Here is a 21270-nt window from a genome sequence, read left to right on the forward strand (position 1 = left end):
GACCGTCAGGGTCCCAGGATGCTGAACGGCCAGGAAAGATGAGGCCCCAAAGTGTCCACGGGGCTTGGTGACCCTGAAGTCATTGGGCCCCGAGCAAGGGCTGGGATTCAGGCTTCAGATCTGCGGGGAGGGAAATAGGGGAGGAGAGGACATCCTCGGGAGGGGGAGTGGGGCAGAGGTCTGGGAAGGAGGAGTAGAAGGAGCTGCGCGAGCCCCTGGCAACAGGGCAGCCTTGGAGGAGCAGCAGCAGCCGGCCGGGGACAGGCGTCCCACCCCTGGGGCTGTTGAGTGAGTGGTGCTGGAGGGGGCCCCGGACACCCAGGGTTAAAGGGACACCCCAGGGGGCCCCCTTCCCCACCTGCTCTGCCCTCCCACACCCAGTCCGGCCTGCTCTGCGGCGGAAAGGAAATGTCACCTAGGAGCCGCGGTGGGTCTAAGTGGGGAGCCAGTCCTTGTAGGAAATCAGCTCGCACCCGGGAAAGAAGCCGCGAGGATCCCCACAGGCGGTGGGGGGGGAGCTAGAGGAGGGGGCGTCCATTCACAGCCCTCACCTCCCGCCCCTGGCCACGCACCCCCCACATTCCCCCCACCCTGCGTCTCCTGTCCCCGCGGGGAGCGGCGGACCTGTTGTGATCCTGTCTGCAGCCTGTTCTGAGGGGTGGGGGTCGACCCGAGGGGGGGTCTGCATAGCGAGCTCGAGGGGTGGGGGTCTGCGGGGCTGAGGGCCGCGGGGTCAGAATCTGCAGGCAGGAATGTGGGGACCGGGGCTCCGGGGCGCATCCGGGAGTGCTGCGCAGAGGGGCGGGCGGGGACCCTCGGCTGCGGCTCCCCTACCCACCCCCCGCCACTCCAGCCTCCGCCCCTCCGCCCCTCCGCCCCTCCGCCTCCGCCGCCCCTGCCACCGCCACCGCCACCCAGCGTCACCGCCGGAAAGTTTGCGCGCGGCTGGCGCGGGCGCGGGCGCGGAGCCGGCGCCGACCTGAGCGCGCGGAGGGCAGCGAGGAGCCGGGGCCGGAGCCGGGGCCCGAGCGGCACACGGTGAGCACCTGGGCCCGGCCCCGAGGGGACGTCCCCAGAGCCGACCCGGCCGCCGGTCGGGACAGACGGGCGGGCGCGGCCAGGGCCCGGGGAATAGGCAGCACCGAAATGGCCGGCGGGGACCCCCTGTCGTGGGCCGGGCGGTCTCAGGGCCTGGGGTGTCGCCCTCCTCCGCCCCGTCGGACTCCTCCGTTCCCAATCCCCAGATGAGCCTTTCCAGCTCGGAGGATCAACCAGGTCCGGCACGGTGGGGCAGGCCAGGGTCTCGCTTCCCCGGCCTTCCCCCGCTGGGGAAGGCGGCTGGCGGCAGGCACTCTGTCTTGCTGCCCCGGTCAGCTGTGCGATCCTCGCTGCGCACCCACTCCGATGGCCCCTCCCCAAGGGGCGCTCGTGCAGCCTTGCGGAGACACCCCAGAGACGTGGGGGCCTCGGCAGCCCTGCTTGTCCCCTTGGAGGGTCCCAGCTCCCCAGGACTCCCCCAGCGGCATCCCTTCCACCTGCGTGTCCCGGGGAGGGGGCGAGTGGCTCTGGTCTGCTCCTCTGCGGGGCCCACACTTGTCACTTGGATCCGCAGGGAGGGTGGGTCACTGCCCTGCCCGCTCTCACCTCTCCAGCGGCCTCACTCCTACTTCTGGGCCGCGGGCTTATCTGTCCCCACCCTGAACCGACTGACCCCCTGACGTCTGGGCACCCGCATCTTCTGAGGACTGGCCCTGGCTGTCTCTCAGTCCTTCTGTGCTGGGGCATGAGGGTTGGTGGGGAGTCGCACCCAGGCAGCCTTCCAGGTCAGCCCCGCCCCACGGGGGGAGGAAGCAGGAACCAGGCTCTGTCAACAGCCTTTGGCCCCTGCCCCTGCCCCGGGGCCATGACCTTCCTGCTACTTGCTCTGGTTTCACAAAAACAGCCCCCCACCCCCACCCCAGCTCAGACCCTTCTGAGGCTGGGAACCCTCAACCCCACCCTGGGGCAAGCAGGGGGTAACCATTGCAGCCTGGCCTGTTTGATGGGCTATCCACCCATTCCGGGGGCCGCTCCTCCAGCTCCAGGTCTGGGAGTCCCTCAGCTCTCCCGTTCCCAATTCAGGAAATTGGTGGGCCGCTGGTGGGACCCTGAGCGCCTGGGAGTGGCGTGTTCTGCCAGGCTTGGGGCCCGGCAACTGCCTGCCCAGCAGGTGGGGGGTGGGCCGGGTGAAGCTGGGGATAGCGTTGGGGTGGGGGGGGGGGGGGGTCCTGGGAAAGAGGTGACAGGAGATGAGCTGGGGGCTGGGGAACACCACTCGGGTTCCTAGCCCGGAAACCTCCAGGAGACCCCTGACTCTGACTCTCCACTTGAACCCCTGCCCACATACCCGACCCGGAGCTGATACTTGTGTCGGGATAGTCCAGGACCCAGGGGGCAGCGGGCAGCCTGGTCCCCGCAGGGCCACGCCCCACCGCACTGGCTCCGGCAAGGGTAACAAGGTGGAAAGCAGCGAGCTCAGGGGCGCAGACAGAGCTGTCTGATCAGAATCGGGAGGTAAAGCCCCTTGGGTGACCCCAGAGCTGGAGATAGCTGAGCCACCCCTCATTCTCCACCTGCCTACACCTTCTCTGCCGGAAGAGCCCTCCGTCCTGGGGCTCCTCTCCTGAGCCCGCAGCCTGGGTGATTGCTCACCTGGCCCAGGGACTCGGGGCCGGTGACTCTTGGGTGAGGCCTCCACCAGGCCTGGCCTGCACCCATGACCAAGGGCCGGGTCAGGAACCCCACCACAGGCTGTGATCGGGGTGCCCACCCCGGATCACTGAGCTCTCGCCCTGCGTGGTAGTGTCTCAGGGTCCCCTTAGGGGTGAGTTGTGAATCTCAGGGGAGCCCTAGGTTGAGCTGGCCCCACAAAGGCCCAGCTGGACTCTGGTGGGAGGAGGCTGAAACCCTCCACTTGCCTTCACCGCGTACTGCCCCGCCCCTTACCCCTGGCCCCTCACTGTCTTCCAGCCTACTGGTTGTCCGTCCGTCCACCCGTCCATCCCTTGCTCACCGCTTGCCAGGGTGGCCCAGGGAAGGGCCCATCCACAGGCCTGGAGGGCTCACACAAGTCCCTCCTAGAGGGCTCACACCCAGGCCCTAAGGGGCCCCTCCCTGCAGCCCCATGGAATTCAGTCGGAGTCAGAGAAAGCAAGAAAGGAGAATTCATAGGGCTCTACTGCCCCAAATCTCCACTCAGACCTGGGCCAGGCCCAAGGCAGCCCTCCCACCAGCACCACCAGGGCAGGGGGCCCGCACCTGGGCCCCTGGCAGCCTGCACTCGTCTCAAAGCAGTGTGCTGCCAGCCACCCTGCGCGACGTGCCCTGGGGGACCCAGGAAGCTAGGCCTGGGCCTTGCATGGGGCCCAGAGGGTGCCCCTAGATACTCCGGTCCTCAGAAGGGGGCCTGTGTGTGACAGGGACCATCCTGAGCATGTGCCCGCACTCCTGGTCCCCTGGGCAAGGCTGGGAGCTGGCCTGGGGCCACCTTGATAACCACGCTGCGGTGATGGATGGCCCTGGCATCCCGCCCCAGCCTGGCAGGCTGCCTTTCCCAGGGGCTAAGAACAGGTGGGGGGGACAGCAAGGGCCGAAGGGAGGAGGTGGGTCGCTAGGGAGGCTGCTTCCTCCAGCAGGCAGGATGGTAAGAGCTGCACGCAGGGGCGGGGCTCCGGGGCTGTCAGAGCAGAGAGAGAGTGTGCGCAAGCGAGCCGTGGGCCGTGGGAAACCCAGCTCCACCCAGGGAGACGCGAGGCCTCCAGGACCCTGGGCGGCACCTCCCAGCACAGGGCCAGACCCCAGCCCCATCACTGGCGAAGAGAGACCACTTCTGGCGTCTTCTCTCCCAGCTCCCACTTCCTCAATAGGACCCGAGGCTCAGAGGGGCGGTCACAGCTGAGCCCGGCGGGGCCTCCTCACTTGGGGGGGGGTCCCTCCACAGACCCTGCTGCTCTGACCGGAAGTCCCCAGAGGAGCGTGCGTGCCCACAAGGACCCCTCTGCCCCAGCTGTGTAGCCCCAGCCAGATGTGGGGGGTGGCCGCTCAGAGGCATGCCCCCCACCCGGCCACACTGTCCCCAGCTCCTGCTGCTGCTGCTAGCCTGCCAGGTGAGCGCTATGCCCGCTCCCCATCCGGCCCGCTGCTGACGCGGCTCTGCCCCACCTGCCCCTTCATCTGTCCCCCCAGCCTTGGGCCCCTTCTGCCCAGGTGATGGACTTCCTGTTCGAGAAGTGGAAGCTGTACGGGGACCAGTGTCTCTACAACCTGAGCCTGCTGCCCCCCCCCACTGGTGAGCCCCCAGGGGAGGGAGACGGACCGTCCCCAGGAGGGCTCAAGCAGGGACAGGGGCACCCCCTTCTGTACAAGTTCTGAGGGTCACTTAGGGTGCAGCAAGAGATGAGGATAGAAGTAGCTGCCAGGAGGCCGAGAGCCATGTCCGATCGAGGGAGGGGGCCTGTGCTGGGCAGAGGGAAGGAGGGGCTTTGGGCCACAGAGTTTGTGCTGGACCCTGGAAGGAAGCCAACAGATAGGGGTTTCCGCCCCCAGAAAAGGAGGCACTGCAAGGGGGGGGCCCTGGGAAGAGGGGCAAGCCCAGGTGGGGCTGGGGCCCGTTGGAGATGTGAGGTGTGCAAGGGTAAGCGGCTGGTGGGGATCCAGGGAGATCTGGGGGGCGACGGCATGCTGGGGAGCAGAGGATGAAGCCCAGGGGCTTGTCGGAGCAGCCCAGCCCTGCTGAGGGGCGCCTCCCGCCTGCCCCGCCTCACAGAGCTAGTCTGTAATAGAACCTTCGACAAGTACTCCTGTTGGCCGGACACCCCTCCCAACACCACGGCCAACATGTCCTGCCCCTGGTACTTGCCCTGGCACCACAAAGGTAAGCACAGAAGATGCAAGTGGGGGGTGGCTGAGGGGGCCCAGGCCAGGGGTCGGGTGCTGACCGGAGCCCGGCCCTCCAGTGCAGCAGCGCCTTGTCTTCAAGAAGTGTGGGCCTGATGGGCAGTGGGTGCGCGGGCCCCGGGGGCAGGCGTGGCGCGACGCTTCTCAGTGCCAGATGGACGAGAAGGAGATCGAGGTCCAGGTCAGCCCGCGGCAGGTGCAGCCGGAGCCGGGGGTTGGGGGACGGGGCCAGTGGCACCCCGGCCCTGACCAGCTATACCGCACTTCGTAGAAGGAGGTGGCCAAGATGTACAGCAGCTTCCAGGTGATGTACACAGTGGGGTACTCTCTGTCCCTGGGGGCCCTGCTCCTGGCCCTCGCTATCCTGCTCGGCCTCAGGTATGGCCACCCACCCAATGCACGCCCCCCACCCCACCCCACCCCCGCGGCGGGCAGGCCCTGACTCCCCGTCCCTGCAGCAAACTGCACTGCACGCGGAACTACATCCACGTGAACCTGTTTGCGTCCTTCGTGCTCAAGGCCAGCTCCGTGCTGGTCATCGACACGCTGCTCAGGACGCGCTACAGCCAGAAGATCGGTGACGACCTCAGCGTGAGCGTCTGGATGAGTGACGGGGTGAGCACCCACACCTGGCCTCCGGGCCCCCCGGCCCCAGGGCGGCAGGGGGCCGTGTGGCCTGAGCTCATGCTGCCCTTGCGGCCAGGCCGTGGCCGGCTGCCGGGTGGCCGCCGTGTTCATGCAGTACGGCGTCGTGGCCAACTACTGCTGGCTGCTGGTGGAGGGCGTGTACCTGCACGGCCTGCTGGGCCTCGCCGCCTTCCCAGAGAGGAGCTTCCTCGCCCTCTACTTGGGCATCGGCTGGGGTGAGTAGGCTGGCGCGGTGGGGGGCAGGCTGGCTGGGGCCGCCGGACCACAGCTGCCCCCTCCCTGCAGGCGCCCCCATGCTCTTTGTCATCCCCTGGGCCGTGGTCAAGTGTCTGTTTGAGAACATCCAGTGAGTATGAGCGGACCAGAGGGTGGACTTGAGGCAGCCAGGGGCTCACCCGTCCTGGGCACAAGGTGCTGGGCTGGGTGTATGGGGAGCAGCCGGACAGCACGGGGCGGGTGCGGGGGGCACCCTCCAGCCAGAGGTAGTGGTGGGTGGGGAAGCAAGGCTGCCCCAGGGTGGGGGTCGTCGATGACCATCTGCCTTCCTTTCCCAAGGCACTGATTAGATCTCCAGGATGTCAGGGGGTGGGAGGGGCTGGGGGCTGGCAGGACGTGAGCAGGCCCCGCCCCGCAGGTGCTGGACCAGCAATGACAACATGGGTTTCTGGTGGATCCTGCGCTTCCCTGTCTTCCTGGCGATCCTGGTGAGGAAACAAGGCACCCGCTGGCCCCGCAGACAGGGGTATAGAGGCTGGCGGGGTCTGCCCGCCAGTCCCCTCCTTCCTTGTTGGCCCGTGGGGCCTGAGGAGACAGATGACATCCTGCCTGGGCAGACGAGGAGGGAGGCCCTGGCCCTCAGCCGCTACACTAGACGGTGCCCTGGGCCTCGGGCTCGGCTGCCCATCCCTGGCTGGGTGCCCAGCAGCCACGGGGCCGTGGGAGCCAGGAGGGTCAAGCGGGGACCTGGGGGTTGCCCTGAGCCGTGCTCTCCACACACAGATCAACTTCTTCATCTTCATCCGCATCCTTCTCATCCTCATGGCCAAGCTGCAAGCCCGCCAGATGCGCTACACCGACTACAAGTTCCGGTGGGTGCAGGCAGGGCACAGACCCAGAGACCCTGCAGGGGCCAGGACGGGTGGGCGGAGGGCAGGACACCGGGGCCCCAGGGGGCAGGGCTAGGCCCTGGCAGCTCAGGCTTCCACCCACAGGCTGGCGAAGTCCACACTGACCCTCATCCCCCTGCTGGGAGTCCATGAAGTGGTGTTTGCCTTCGTGACGGACGAGCATGCCCAGGGGACCCTGCGCTCTGCCAAGCTCTTCTTTGACCTCTTCCTCAGCTCCTTCCAGGTGCCGCCCTGCCCCCTATAGCCACTTGCCCCCCCACCCCCGGCCTGGGTGCTGCCCTGACTGCCCCCACTCTCCAGGGCCTGCTGGTCGCTGTTCTCTACTGTTTCCTCAATAAGGAGGTAGGTGGGGAGGTCCGGTCCAGGCGTGCAGCTGGGGTCGGAGGGGAGCACAGGCTCCCTGGCCTCACCCGGGCAGGGGGGTGAGCCCTTCGTGTCCATCTGCATTAACTGGCCGCGGTCACCATGACGCTGGGTGCTGCCCCCACCCCCCGCGATGATCAGCCTGAGCCTGGTCCTCAGGGAGCACACGGTGAAGGGGGAACCCCGGGCACCGAAGCCCCCCCACCGTGTTCCATGCTAGAGCCTGCCTTGCTCTACACCCAGGGCGCCTGGTAGTCCTTGGAGCCTGGGAGGCTGGGGACCCTGGGACTGGCCCAACCCACCCCGCCCCCGCCCCAGGTGCAGTCGGAGCTGCGGCGGTGCTGGCATCGCTGGCGCGCGGGTACCTCGCTGCGGGAGCAGCGCCACGTCAGCAGGCCCGCGGCCTCAGCCCGGCCCCCCGGCGGCCCCCCCAGCGAGCAGCCGCTGCTGTCCGGGGGCGGCGGCGGCAGCAACGGGGCCGGCCGGGGCCCCTCTGCAGACCCCAGCCTGCTCGGCAGCCTCCCCGCGTTGGCCGAGAGCCCCTTCTAAAGCCCGGGGAGCCCCTGGGAGCCCCGGCTGGGGCTGGACAAAGGTACTGAGAGAGGGTGCTGCTGGACAACCCAGAACCTGATGCCCGACGGAGGCTGGAGGGGCACCACGGGGGCTTCCCCGTCCACCTGTCCACACGGTGCGGAGGTCTGGGGGACGGCGGCTCTGTGCTACTCCGGACGGGGTGCGGCGAGCAGCTGTTCGGCGAACGCATGTGGCGGGCCCCCGGTTAAGGACAGGTGTATTCTCCGACAATAAAGAGTTTGAGCAGTGCCTGCCTTGCACACCCTGGAGAGCTGAGCTGAAGGAGAGGCACAGGCTGGGCCCAGCGCTGCTCCCGCTGGGAGCCCCCACTTTACAGATGAATCGGGGCCAGAGCCCCGCAGAGGGTCGGACAGCATGCGCCGTGCCTGGCAGTGCACCTCCCGCCCCCGCTGGAGCAGTTTCTGGCCACCCACGCTGGTTTAGGGGGCGTTCAACATACCCTGGGCCAGAGTGGATGGCCCCCCATTGGTTCTGGCCCCCACCCGCAGCACAGGCACACGAATGGGGTGGGTGGCGGCTGAGGGAAGCCACCAGCCCCTCGAGAGTACCGCGACCTCTCTGCCTCGGGCCCGGCGAGGGCATCGCCAGATGACCCCGAACTGGATGTCTTCTCCCGGCCTCTACCCGATCTGGCTCTAGCCACGGCTTGCCGACCGCGGAGCAGATAAAATGGGGAGAAACCAACCCCCAAACTGAAATGACCTGAGCGACGGCAGCAGTTTTCCCAAGACTCTGCGTGGTCCTGACGTGATCACTTAGCAGAGCGGCCCGACCCACGACACCCCACTGCAGCGTGTGGCAGGACACTGGTGTGCAGCGGTGGGCACCCTGCGTGGCGGGCAGCGAGGGCCGGTGCTCAGCAGGAAAGAGAGGGTCCCCTAGAGGAAGAACCGGGCAGTGCCCTGGGGTGGGGAACCCAACTGTCTGGGGATGCACCCTGAAGCCCGAGCTGCCATCTCGGGGAGAGCACGTCTGACGCAGAGGCTGGAGCTAAGCGCAGGAGCAGGACCGGCGTGGGGACTGGCGCTGTCGGGCCTGTCGGGGTGTGCATGGGCGGGGGGAGGACGCCGTCAGAGGACGAAGGAGCCGGAACAGAGAGCACAAGCTACAGTGGCCTGCCAGGTATCCCTGCTTCAGGGAGCCGGCAGGAGGTGACCACGGAGCTCTGGGGTGTGGGGTGCCCACAGCCGCCACAGGCCACGTGGGCTGGAGTTGCTCAGGCAGAGCCAGGCTAATTGGAGAAAATGAGAGGACAGAAGGCCTCTCAGGAAAGGTAAATAAAATTACTCACCCGTCAGGCACCAGGGCCCTCCTGAGGCGGTCTTCACCCTGCGCGGCCCACACCCGCCGCAGGCCCAGACGTGGCAAGGAGGGACGGGAGAAGGGGGCGGCTAGTTACGGGGGACGGAGCTCTCTTGCGGCCCAGGCGGGTGGCCAGCGTGACTGGGATGGACAGAGTCTGCAGAGCAGGGAGGCAGTACCGGCCACGCAGGGGGAAGGCTGAGGCCCCGACCTTGAGGCTTCAGGCTCCCTCTTCTCCAGGCCCTCCAAGCCCCAGCCCACAGGGCAGCCCCGCCAGCCCCTGAGGCCTGGAAGCCTATGTGGGGCACAAGTGAGTGCAGGGAGAGTTCTCCTTCACGCCAGCTGAGCTCAGGGTTGGTGACTGCCTTGGGGGGAGTGCCGCTCACCTAGTGGCCTCCTGACAGCCCTCCCTATCCTGACTCCCTCTGCCCTTCCCCTTCACCCCTGTCCCCGGCCCCAAGGGAACTGGAGCACACCGGCAGAGCTGAGGGTGGAAGCAGAGGCCTGGCAAGGGCTGGACTTGCCCAGCCAAAAAACACTGACGGAGCAGGCAGCCCTGCAGGTGGGGAGGAGAGGAGCTAGGGGGGGGAACCCACTTTCTCACAGCCCAGCACCCACACATCCTCTGTCCAGGAGACCGAACACTCCAGCCCTCTGCCTCTTCCCCATCTCCACTGCGTCCTTGACCTCAGGCCCTCCCCCCCAAATACGAGTACTGCCCTGCATGTGTGCACATGCGGGCGTGTGAACATACGTGCTACTAAAATGAGTGTGAAGAAAAAGAAAGAGGAAAACCTGGACTACAGTAAACAAGGACCGAGCCGAGGAGAGAGGCGAGGTCATCCCCCAGATGGCCGCTGCGTGCCAGGCAGAGTGCATCACTGGGGGGAGGGGAGCTCGGGCAGAAAGTTACAGGAGAGACACCCTCAAGGGGACCAAAGTGACTAAACACACCGAGGCGAAATTGAGATGACCTGGTGGAGCGTTCAAGACTTAATTAGTATTAATACATAGAAAACTAAGCAAATGAAAAAAGGCCATTAGTAACTTCGAGGAAAACAAAAAACTGGGCAGAAAAAAACAATCACAATTTACCACATGGTTCAACTCTAAATACAAATATAGACATCACAGTGTAAATACTCAACAATGACATAACCAAAGTCAGAGGAAAGACCTGTCCAGGGAGGGTGGTGGATGAGGGGTGGCAGTGGGGAAGAGCAGAATGAAATAGAAAAATCAAGAAGGAACAGTGTGTGTACGCTAAGAAATAGAAATACAGTTGAAAACAGTTGTCTGTAGGTGGGGCTAGGAGACGACCACCGAGGTGGTCCACTCTGACCTCCACCTCTTCCTGGACACCTTGGCAGCCCTCAGCCCCAGGTCCCCCTCCCCCCAGCCCCCTGCTTGCTTTTTCTCTGACCTCACTTTCCACTGCTCAGCCCCTTTTTTCCTGCTACCTCCTCCCCTCCTTGACTGCAGCGCCCAGGGATCAGGCCCCCCTCCTCCCTTATCGGTAGGTGAAAACTATCAATATCTTAGGTGACTTCCCAGTCTTATCTCCGGCCCCTGTGGCCCTCCCAAATCCACGCTTTAGACTCATCTTCCCGTGCAACCCCTCCAATTCCACACGTCCACATAGAGCTCCTTACATGCCCCCCACTGAGCTTCCTAGAGTTCACTGAGGTAGCCCCATAGGTCTGCTTTCTACGCTGCATCTGCCTACAGCCTGTTCCCAAACTAGTAACCAGAGCAATCATTTTACATCCCATCCAGCCTCCGTATCTCACTTCAGCTAACGAAATGCAGGGGACAGAGGAGCCTGCTAACAGAAGGAAGTGACCAGCCAAATCCAGAATGCAGGAAACTCCATCTTGAAGCACCCAAGGGGTCTTCAATACATAAATGGGGGGAGGGGAAGTAAGACTTAAGGGACAGGTCAGACAGGTGCAGCAGATACACTCTGCCTTCCCATCCTGAGTCCATAACCCACATAGCGTATAATCAGATGTTAAGGGGAACACGGGCCGGGTATTAAATGTTTGGAGATTACTGTTCATGCTCAATACACATAAACATGCTCAGAGTGCGTGGTATTTACTAAATCAAAATTTTGATAAAACTAAAAGCCTAAAATTTGAATAAGGCCAGCCTCCGAAAAGAGGTAAAGGTAGGGTAATAAAACTTGCCCCACGGAGTTACCGACACTGAATGAACTAGGGATGTGCACATGTGCAGACTACAATGTGATGGAGTAATGGAAGCATCCCTGTTCCATCAAGATGCTCACTGCCCTCACTGTAGCAGAGGTAAGGGGTCTCCAGCCACTTGTAGGAAGATCCCCAGGGCCTCGGATGGGGAGGGGCAGGCAGCACAGCTGGGGCTCAGACCAGAGGGCCCACGCCCATCTGAGAGCTGGGCCAGAGCAACGGGAAGGACCCCCCTACTAGCTAGCATCCCCCAGTCCCATTTCTGCCCCCTCCCCCTGGCCCCTGAGACCCCCTTTATGACCGCTCAGAGTCCTCACCCACTAGGCAAAATCTCCAAATGGGACACATGGACCCCAAATTAGGGAAGGGACGGCTCCCTGCCCAGCCAGCATGGCTCCATCCACCCCCAGCCCCGCTCATTTCCTGCTCCCAGAGCCTCCACCTCCAGTGCCATCTGAGCTCCACCCTCCCTCCTAGCAGGTGGCCTCTTCACCACATTCCCACCCCCCCAGGTGGTCTCGGCAGAAAGACCAGAAAGACCACAAGCCAAGGGCCTCCATTTCACACAAAAGCTAAGCTGGCGGGACACTGAGTGAAAAGCCTTTGAGGGATCTCCTGTGGTCCACCCACAGCGGTGGCTGGGTGGACAGGTCCACGGGTGTCACCGCTAGTGCAGGGGGAGAGGGAGGGTAGCTGGGGGCATTCAAACGCCTCGGCAAAACACGCCGCAGGTCCCCGGGGAGCAAATAAGGCCACGTGATTAGAGACTTGGCTCAGGGCCTTGCCATCACCGGCACCCACTGGCAGCGAGCCAAGGCGGCTGCTTATTACCTGACCTGTCCTTCCCGTGCCCTGTTCCTGGGGAGCACCCCCCAGAGGAAGATGCCTCCTGAAGTCACCTGTAAGCCCCAGAATACTCTTCCAGGAAAGGATGTTCCCAAAATAAATTCCAGTTTGGCGTCTCTGGGCCTGGCCTACCAGGGCTTTCCAGGTTTGAAGGTCAAGTGCACTCGGGTCTCCCCCAGGGCCCAGCGGCCACCCCTTCATCTGAACGGCGGAGAAGCCACGACCCCCCCCCCCCCCGGTTCAGTGTGTAGGTCCAGGGCTGCAGAGGGAGGCTACTGCCTCCAGGGCCCCCACCCCTAAGGCAATGGTCCCCTAAAGGAGAGCCACCTCAGCCTCTCTCCTCCAGAAACCCCCAACTCCACCTCCCACTGCACCCCCCACCCCAAGGCCTGAGCCCCGCTCCAGGAACCCAGGGATCTGACGGAATTTCTGGGTTCAAGGGTCTGACCTTGGATCTTCAGCCCCGTGTAGGCTGCCGGGACAGAGGCCTGAAAGACCAAGGGGCCAATCCAACACCACCTGCCTTTATTCACTGGTCCTTGGGCTCCAGTCACAGACACTTGCGTTTTAGAGGGCACGGGAAGGAAAGAGGACCCTGGTGACCATCCCAGCACATGGTACAGGGCCAGGGTCGGCCTCATGCCCCCGCCCGAGGGGACTGCTGTGGCCACAGGGCCGCAGAGAGCAAGGGGCTAGGCCTGGTTGCCCAAGACCCTTTGTGAGGGGGTGCTCAGTGGCATCCCAGGCCTGGAGAGCTGGTGCCATCCCGAAGCTGATGCAGGGAAGGAAGGGGCCAGGCTGGACAACGGGGTGAAGGATTAGATGCTCCCCAAGGTGTCCAGCCCAGAAAAGCAGCAAGGCTTGGTGGGGGATACACAACAGGTATGAGAAGGGCCACCCTCGTCCTGCCTCCTGGCCACCTCACGGACAAGCCCAGTGCCACCAGCCTGGGAGACAGCAGAGGCTCCCTTGTCTCCCTCCTGACCTTGAAAGTGGCTGGGGGGGGGTCAGGGGCTGGGGGGGAGGCAATGGAAGGTGGTGGGAAGTGGAAAGGAGTCAGTCAAGGCCCTGGGGTGGGGGCAGGCAGAGCAGGTGCTCCAGAGATGCAACTCCGGGGGAGGAGCAGGGGCTGGTAGGGCCCAGGCCCCCCTACCCCCAGTGACAGGGCAGCTTGAGACCCCCTGAGAAGAAAGGAGGGGGCTCGGGGAGGAAGGGCAGGCCCTGGCCATCAATCATGCCCCTCCTGGTCCTGGGGTTTACAGCCCCTCCCCCTCCCAGGAGCCAAACCCGCAGGAGACCAACATCAGGCGGCGCCTGGGTCTCCCAGAGGCCAGGGGAGGGACACCACACGCTTCAGGACTTCTTGGCGTCCGGCGTGTTCCGGCGCTTCAGATCACTCAGGTCGATGGGCTTGAAGGCTGTCAGGGGACAGAGCGGTCAGTGGTGGCACGGATGGAGAGGCAAGGTCTGGGCCCCCCGTCCCGCACCTGCCCCAGGAAGCCCTGGGACCTGATCCAATCTGCCACACTGCCTTCCAGCCCTCCCCCGCCCCCCAGCCCCGGCCAGCCCCTCCCTCCTAAGTCATCTCCTCTACTCACACTTCAGACTGGGGTTAGGGACCTTCTCCACATACTCCTCCACCAGGCCCCGCTCGCTGCCTGACATCTGGCTCCGCAGATCTCGCTCCACGCCCTGCCAGGCTGCGAAAAACAAGGGGGTGGCCTCAGAGCCCCCAGCACGGCTGGGTAGCCGGGCAGAGTCCGAGGGGTCAGTGCCCTCACCCCGCCCCAGCCCTCAGAGCGTCCCGGTAGCCCCTCCCCCTGGCCCCAGCCCCCTCCTTCACGGCTTTCAGCCCCCACCCGGCCTGCTCCTGACCTGAGGCTGTCCTCAGAGCACCCCATGTCTGCTCTCTGCCCCCCCAACTTGGCTCCCAGCAGGCCTGCCCTCGTCTGTACGACGACCAGGGCTGCACTCACAGAAACACACGGGACCCATCAGCTCTCGATCCTCTGCTCAGGCGCCCCACCCTTCCCACCTCCGGGCACACGTGTCACTCGCGGACAAGGGTGCACGCGTGCTCACGCAGCCCACCGGCCACGCCACCTCTCGACACGCCCGGGCCCTCCCGGAGCGCATCACCGTCCCGTCTTCCACAGCGGTTCCCCGCCCTGGAGTCAACCTGACCCGCTCCGATGCCTCCTCCCCTCGGAGCTGCCTGCCCCCCATGACCAGAACCGGGCCTCCTCACCAGACACAGCCCCTAAAGGTGGGGGGAGAGCCTATACCCTGGAACGGCAGGAAGGGGGCTCCGGGGAGTTTCTCGGAGCCCCAGTCTTGCCTGGGGGTGCCCCACGTACCTTCGTAAATGAAGCGCACATTCTCCTCATGGGCCGGGGTGAAGATCTCACTGCTGCTGGGGGGGGAGCGAGGGCTACTGTTCCTCTTGCCGTTGTAGACGACTCTGGAGACGGGGGAACTGGGAGGGGGCCCAGCAGGTAAGGGAGGGCTGGGGACAGAGTGGGGCCCACCCCCTGCCCCCCGGGGGAGGCCACTCCACCGCCCAAGACCCACCTGGTCATTGCGGGAGTGTCTGGTCCTTGCGCTCCACTGGCGGGTCCCCTCGGCCTCTAAAAGGGAAGCCCAGACCCTGGGAGTGTGACAGAGTCACCCTCTCCGTGGGGGCTTCAGAGCGGGAAGGGGTGTGGGGCCCACCTGCTCCCACAGGCTGATGCCAAACTGCTGTGGGCTCACTGCCTACCCGGGATCCCCTCGGGGGTGAGGCCCAGCCACAATCCGGGCAGTCAACCAGATGGAGGCTGGGGGCCAGCAACCTGCCCCTGAACTCAGAGCACCTTCGTTCCAGGCAGCCCCCAGCCCCTGGACCACCGCCACCCAGGGAGCCCCTTCCCCCCAAGTCAGGTGGCTTGGGATGGCGCCAGCAGCAATGCCCAGATTCCCTTTCCAGAGTCATGAACACCTCTCAGGGAAGTCTGGGTCTGCAGGGGAGAGCTGCAGCGACCCCAGTGAACGCTGACTCTGCCCTTTCTGCCTGCAGGGCCTGGCGTGCTGTCTCCACTGAGCCTGGTTCCCATCTGTAAAACAGGGATGGGCTTCATGGTCAGGAGCCCAAAAGAGCATGAGGCTCAGGGGGTGCAGGGAACCTGCCCAGCTTCCTGGTCCCAGAGGCCAGGGCACAAGCGAGTCAGGGCCCTGGCTAGGACCCAACAGGGCAGGAGGCTAGCGAAAAGTGTGAGCCTGGAAGAAGCTCCTGGGCCTGACCCAGGCACCAAGACCTCAGGGTGCTGCCTGTTTACAGCCTCTCTGTCAGCTCAGATTTTGTAGCCCTTGTGGGGGGGGGGGGGGTCAGAATTTTTTTTTTCATTTTAAGATTTTATTTATTTACTTACTTGTCAGAAAAAGAGCAGAAGCAGGAAGAGTGGCAGGCAAAGGGAGAGGGAGAAGCAGGCTCCCCATTAAGCAGAGAGCTTGATGTGGGGCTTGATCCCAGGACTCTGGGATCATGACCTGAGTTGAAGGCAGACGCATAAAAACGGAGCCACCCAGGTGTCCTGGGGGTCGGTATTTTTAGGCTCAGTCTCAAACTAGCTAGGGAACGGTGTCCCCTCTCTCTGGCTAACGAGAGAGCACAGAGTAAGGAAGCCGCCTACATGGGGCCAATCCCACGCCTGGCCTGGCCCCAGAACAGATGACCCCAGGTACTGGGGGGAGTGGGAGGGACGTCTTGAGCACAAGAGTCTCTTTCCCCCTCCCTCCTGGAACCCAGAGCATGAAGGTGCAGCCCTTCCCAGAGGGCCAGAAGGGTGGGCTGCTGTGGGTCCTTGCTCTCTGGTTTATTCAGTCATGTCATCAGGGATCCAGCCTTTGAACACCTGCACAGGTAAACACAAGCCCAGGCAGCAAGACGAGAAGCACAGAAGAGCATAAAACCAGCTTCCTGGAAGACACACAGCAGCCCATGTCTCACCCCACCCCACCCTGCAGAAGCCCAGCCCCTCACAAAGGGACTTCTCTTTCCTTGGACTCAGGGGTCTCACTGCCCATGGTCCTCTTTCCCAGACGTCAGCCCCCCGAACACTCAGGCAGGGGAAAGGCCTAAGGACACCCTGGGAAACTCAAAGGGCTGTCAGCAGTGGGGCAAGGTAGAAAGCTCCAGTTACGTGACACGTGACAGGCTGGAGGAACCAGGAGGACCGGCCAGCCCTCGCCTGCCCTCAGCCAGGCCTGCCTCTCCTCCTGCCCAGGTGCTCTTAGTCCTCCTGCAGTTTGTCTTCCTCAATCCAGAGGCCCCTGCTGCAGGGCACCTGCCCTCCCCACCTCACCCGCCCTGCTGCGGGCCTCTCCCCTCAGGGCAGCCTCCGGGCATCACCCGGCCTTTGTGGGCACGTGGCCTCGTCTTAGGGTCCCCCGCTCAACCTCTCTGGCTGACTCAGGTGTTCACCCCTTCTCGGCTCCCGTCACCCTGCCTGCACACACATGGACGCCTCACCTTCTCCTCTCTGTCTCTGCAGACCCAAGGCCTAACCTGGGCTGGCCCCAGAGTAGCCAGCCTGCAGGAGCCGTGCCTGTGACCTAAGCCCCGGACCCAGAGAGCACTCGGTCCCCACACGGAGGACCCAGACCCGCTGCCCACGGGGCTTCCTGCCTAAACCAGCAGCATGATGAAGTCCCTGTCCCAGGCCTGTGCATGTGTCAACAAAGGCCCTCCCGTATGGACATCCTACTTCAGTTAAGGTTTCTGGTACCCTGGACAAACTGGACAGGGAAGCGACTTCACATCACACATTCAGCAGCTTTTCACAGCCTGGGGGCCTGAAGAACAAATAAAATGACATTTTGAAAAGGAGCCACCTTCTGCCTCCTTTCCCAGCAGAAGATCATACCGCACCAGGCCGACTGCTATGGCCTGTGTCCTACCAACCTGTCTTCCCAGACTGGAGAAAACGGTCCGCTCAGCCTCGCTCCCCTGGGCCTTTATCTCCAACATCTTGTGCCGGCCCCACCCCCACGAGACCCCACCACCTGGCAGGACTCGGCGGCACCAGGAACTTCTCCTGAAGAAGCCTCCTGAGAGGCCAGAGGCCTGTTGCTTGACAGAAGGGACAGTGACCTGCCACTCACTCACCCTCCTCACCTCCTATGGTGATTGGGACTCCAAAATCCTGAGGCCAAAAAAAGTTTCCATTAAAAAAAGCAATCCAGGGGCACCTGGGTGGCTCAGATGGTTAAGCGTCTGCCTTCGGCCCAGGTCATGATCCCGGGGTCCTGGGATCGAGCCCCACATCAGGCTCCTGGCTCAGTTGGGAGCCTGCTTCTCCCTCTCCCTCTGCCTCTCTCCCTGCTCGTGCTCTCTCTCTCTCTCTCTCTGTATCTCTTTGTCTCAAATGAATAAATAAAATCTTTAAAAAAAAAAAAAAAAAGCAATCCATACGCACCCCCCGACAGTGACAGCCATCCCAGTCCCGGGTACGTGCCCGAGACAAGGGCCATGCAGCCGCTGGGAGGGGAGCGGGAGTGGCCAGAGGAGCCCCCAAAGGAAGAGCCGCTAAAGAAGGGGGTGTATGTCGAGCCCGCTCCTGCCACCGAAGACAACGCAGCTGGCAGCACGAGCCACGGCAAGAACAGGCGAATCACAGCACCGAGGCTGAGCAAAAGGAGCGGACCCGAAAGGACAGAGGATGGAAGTTGGGGGCACAGGTGCACTGGGAGCAAGCCCCAGCAGAAAACCAACCACAGAGGCTCCAACGGGAGAAATCTAAGGGGACCTGAGCGGCCACTGGACCAACGTGACAAAACTTCCACTGACCTCGGCAGGAAGGGTCTCGGTGGAGTAAGGGGAGGAAGGGGGCAGTCAGCCAAGCTCTGCCTGTCTGGGAGGAGCAGCTGTGGAGGGAGGCATGAGGCCGGGCTGACCACGGGGCACGTCTGCCGAAGCAGAGGCACATCTGAGCATGTTTACTGCCGGGGGAAAGTGCTGAGCAGGGCCACGACAGAGGCAGGTGCGGAGGGGCCAGGGGACCAGAGTGCTGGGGAGAGTGGCATGGGCCTGGAGGAGTGCCAAGGACACCTAGCAAGACAGGCCGAGCCATGGAGGACCACGGAGCCTCCAGTTCCAGCAGGACGGCGACCTGGTGCACAGACGAGGGGCAGGGGCAGCAGCCTAGGGGAGGGCAGGCAGGAGGCCCCAGTCAAAGAGTACTTGGCCTTCCCCACTTCCTAAACCACCTCCCTCCTTTCTCTCATTTGCTTTCCCTCTTCTGTTCACAAGGACTAGAGGCACAATTATTTCCTCAGCTCTGGGGCGCCTGGGTGGCTCAGTCGTTGGGCGTCCGCCTTCGGCTCAGGTCATGATCCCGGGATCCTGGGATCGAGCCCCGCATCGGGCTCCCTGCCCGACGGGAAGCCTGCTTCTCCCTCTGCTGCTCCCCCTACCTGTGTTCCCTCTCTCGCTGGGTCTCTCTCTGTCAAATAAATAAATAAAATCTTAAAAAGAAAAAAAAAGTAATAGGTTCGCATCTGGCAATTACCAGCATGCTGATGTTTGCAACATCCTTCCAGTCTTGGTGACCATGATGTGAAGGGCAGCTCAGTCACTGGTGCCTCAGGTCTAATGACGCAATGACGGTCTCCCCTCAGCCCACGATCCCACCGTCGGCAAGCCCAGGGCCATCCTTCCCAGAGCCTCCAATGTGCTCTCCAGCTACCTCTTCCCATTTCCAGCCACCCCCTGTCCGACCACCATCCCCCTACCCCAGTCCTGACACCCCTCCCCAAGTAATTCCCCCGCTCTGCACACCCTGGACCCTCTAATGCAACCAAGCCCTCAGTCTGGCCCAATCTATCCCTTCAGGTGTGTCTGACTGCTGGGCCGCAGCCCACCCCCAAACACTCTGAATCAGAACCACCTCTGCCAGCTGCTGTCACCACAGAGAACCACTTGCTGCCCTCGTGCTGTGCACTCTGCAGGGCTTGACCCTTGTCCACGGCTATCGAGCTCACAGCAGCTGGTGGCTACGTGCTAGGCACACGGCAGGGTCCAGAACCATTCTGTGGCTGGAGGTCATCCATCCTTGCTCTGCTGCCCCCAGGGAAATTCCTTCCCTCTCTGGGCCTCAGAGTACTCACCTAAGCCAAAGGTGCCCCCCAAGGACGCTCACTGGGCACTTCTGGGAGAAGCACAGTCTAGGACAGTGCTGGGCACCCCAAATGCACAGGCAGCCCATTCACATGGAGGTGGAGGCCCAGGAATGTCCAGGACGTGTGAAAAGGCAGCAGTGCCACCAGCAAGCAGTTGCCATCCAGCAAAGGAGGGTCTGAAGCCCCAGTGACTCCCAGGATCTGGGCCTCCAGGGCCACAGCAGGCAGGGCCAGGCCCAGACAGCTCAGCTGACCTGAGCACCCCAGAGCCTACCGATGCCCTTGCTGGCACCCTTTGGCAGGTCCCTGGACAGCCCTGACATCAATGTGGTTCTGCTAAGACAAGGAGGGAGTCTCTCGGGATGGATAAGGTTTGAACCTTGCTCTTGCACGGGAACCGAGGACTTTCCGAGACCTCCCGGGGGGAGGCAGGGCATGGGAGGACCTGAAGCCCAGCCGTCAATCCCCCAGTCTCAGACTCTTTCCCAACACACAGCCATATGCCTAAGAACAGGAGAGGAAAGGACACTCTTGTTCAGAAAAGTGACAATGAGTATTCTGGAGTTAGAATCAATGATGCAAATGGTGGTCATTCTGCATTCCTTTGGAATCTCTGATACTCATGTTTTCTTAGATTCCACTTTCCCATGATACTCTGTGTCTTTGTGGTACTCAACAGTTTCAGCCATTAAGACTTCTAGAAAATAATCTACTATCCAAGCAGGTGCCAGAATACTGCAGTACTGGATACCCAACAGGGGCATTCCCCTGAAGACCCCCGGGGCAAAACCTCTAAGCCCTGCACCCTCTCCCTCCTTCCTGGCTGACGGCAGCAGCTCCCATTCCAAGCAACAGCCCTGAGCGCGCGCAACCGCCACCACCGGGCCCAGAAAGCTCACCATCCCCTCAGCTCACCCCGATTCAAGCTTATGTCCTGCCAGACAGGGCTCCTGTACTTTTCCTCCCCACCCCCACCCCTCTCTAAAAGCTCCCTACCCAGAACTCATTCGCCGCTCCCCACTGCCCACTCAGGGGCCCTTGCTCAAGGTGTCCGCTCCGCCCAGTAGGGTCTTGCTCATCCTTGGGATTCAGCTAAAAGACCACCTGTTCTTGAAAGCCGACCTGGGGCTGGCCCGAGGACAGGACGTGCACCCCTCCATACCCCCTGAACTTTGTCACAACCCAGGTTGCTTTTGTAATTAGAAACAGAACACACACACACACACACACACACGCGCGCGCGCGGCTTCCACCCCGTCGGCCCTGCACGCCTTGGTGGCACTCTGTCCACCACCAACGGTGGCAGCGCCCGTGGGCGGAATCAGGTCCTGCAGCCCAGTGAGCTAGCTCCCTGAGGGCCGGGCCCATCTTACCCCCTTTCCACCCTGCACCTAGCCCCGCACCACCTGGCCTGCGGGGCCGGGGACTGTGGGAAAGGCTGGATAACGGAAAGAAGGAAAAACTGCGGGGGGGGGGGGCCTGGCCAGCTGCATTCCAAGAGCCAAGAAGCAGCCCCAGGAACGTTCCCTTTGGAAAACGGGGAACGCAGGACATTTGTCCACCTCCGCGGCGGCTGCTTCAGAGACTGCAAAGGGCGGGCCCCTGGTTGCTCCTTCCCAGCCCAACGCCCCGGGGGACATGGGGCGCCCGGTCCCCAGGCCCGGCGCGGACCGGCCCCGCCACGTCCCCACGCCCCCTCCTCGCCGCACCCTCCGCGGCGGGATGCGCGCCCCGCAGCAGGCCCAGGGGCTCGGGCGCGGCGGACCGAGCGGGTCGCACGCCCCCGGCCCTCCGCGACCCCGCCCGGGCCCTCCCCTCGCCAGCCGCCGCGCCAGGGCGGATCCCGGCCGCGCCCGCCCCGCCCCCGCCCTCGCCCCCGCCCCCGCCCCCGCCCCCGCGCTCGCCTCACCTCGCCCGCTCTGCCACCGCCGCCGCCGCCAGCAGGGGCCCGGCCGGAAGTGACGTCACCGCAGCGGGCGCAGGCGCGGGGAGCGTGAGGACCACGTGACGGCCGGCGCGCGCATGCCGGCGGGGGCGGGGTCTCGGGGGGCGGGGCCCGAGGCCGGTGGGGTGGGTTGCGGTGCCCGCGC

General features: G+C 63.7%; 2 protein-coding genes across 8 annotated transcripts; one reads left to right on the forward strand and one right to left on the reverse strand.

Annotated features, from left to right (window-relative positions):
* Positions 1-933: 933 nt before the first annotated feature.
* On the forward strand, positions 934-8030 carry GCGR (glucagon receptor). Of its 5 annotated transcripts, none has more exons than XM_027624590.2 (14): positions 934-1038; positions 3980-4145; positions 4225-4327; positions 4821-4912; positions 5000-5116; positions 5207-5313; positions 5394-5550; positions 5639-5798; positions 5869-5929; positions 6218-6287; positions 6583-6671; positions 6795-6933; positions 7011-7052; positions 7392-8027. In XM_027624590.2, the coding sequence occupies exons 2-14, from the start codon at positions 4089-4091 to the stop codon at positions 7620-7622; spliced, it is 1425 nt and encodes a 474-aa protein (XP_027480391.2). In that variant the 5' UTR covers positions 934-1038; positions 3980-4088; the 3' UTR covers positions 7623-8027. The 5 variants fall into 5 exon arrangements, with proteins under 5 accessions (XP_027480391.2, XP_027480390.2, XP_027480393.2 ...); XM_027624589.2 differs by having other exon boundaries at positions 4805-4912; positions 4995-5116; positions 7392-8026; XM_027624592.2 differs by lacking the exon at positions 5000-5116.
* Positions 8031-10422: 2392 nt separating this feature from the next.
* On the reverse strand, positions 10423-21156 carry MCRIP1 (MAPK regulated corepressor interacting protein 1). 3 transcript variants are annotated; one of them, XM_027567937.2, is made up of 5 exons: positions 21090-21156; positions 14597-14652; positions 14383-14501; positions 13624-13725; positions 10423-13443 (listed from the first exon to the last, which is right to left on the reverse strand). In XM_027567937.2, the coding sequence occupies exons 2-5, from the start codon at positions 14602-14604 to the stop codon at positions 13379-13381; spliced, it is 294 nt and encodes a 97-aa protein (XP_027423738.1). In that variant the 5' UTR covers positions 14605-14652; positions 21090-21156; the 3' UTR covers positions 10423-13378. The 3 variants fall into 3 exon arrangements, with proteins under 3 accessions (XP_027423738.1, XP_027423737.1, XP_027423740.1); XM_027567936.2 differs by lacking the exon at positions 21090-21156 and adding an exon at positions 18571-18758; XM_027567939.2 differs by lacking the exon at positions 21090-21156 and adding an exon at positions 15003-15087.
* Positions 21157-21270: the final 114 nt, after the last annotated feature.

This window comes from Zalophus californianus, chromosome 16, assembly GCF_009762305.2.
Source record: "Zalophus californianus isolate mZalCal1 chromosome 16, mZalCal1.pri.v2, whole genome shotgun sequence".
NCBI classification, from domain to species: Eukaryota; Metazoa; Chordata; class Mammalia; order Carnivora; family Otariidae; genus Zalophus; species Zalophus californianus.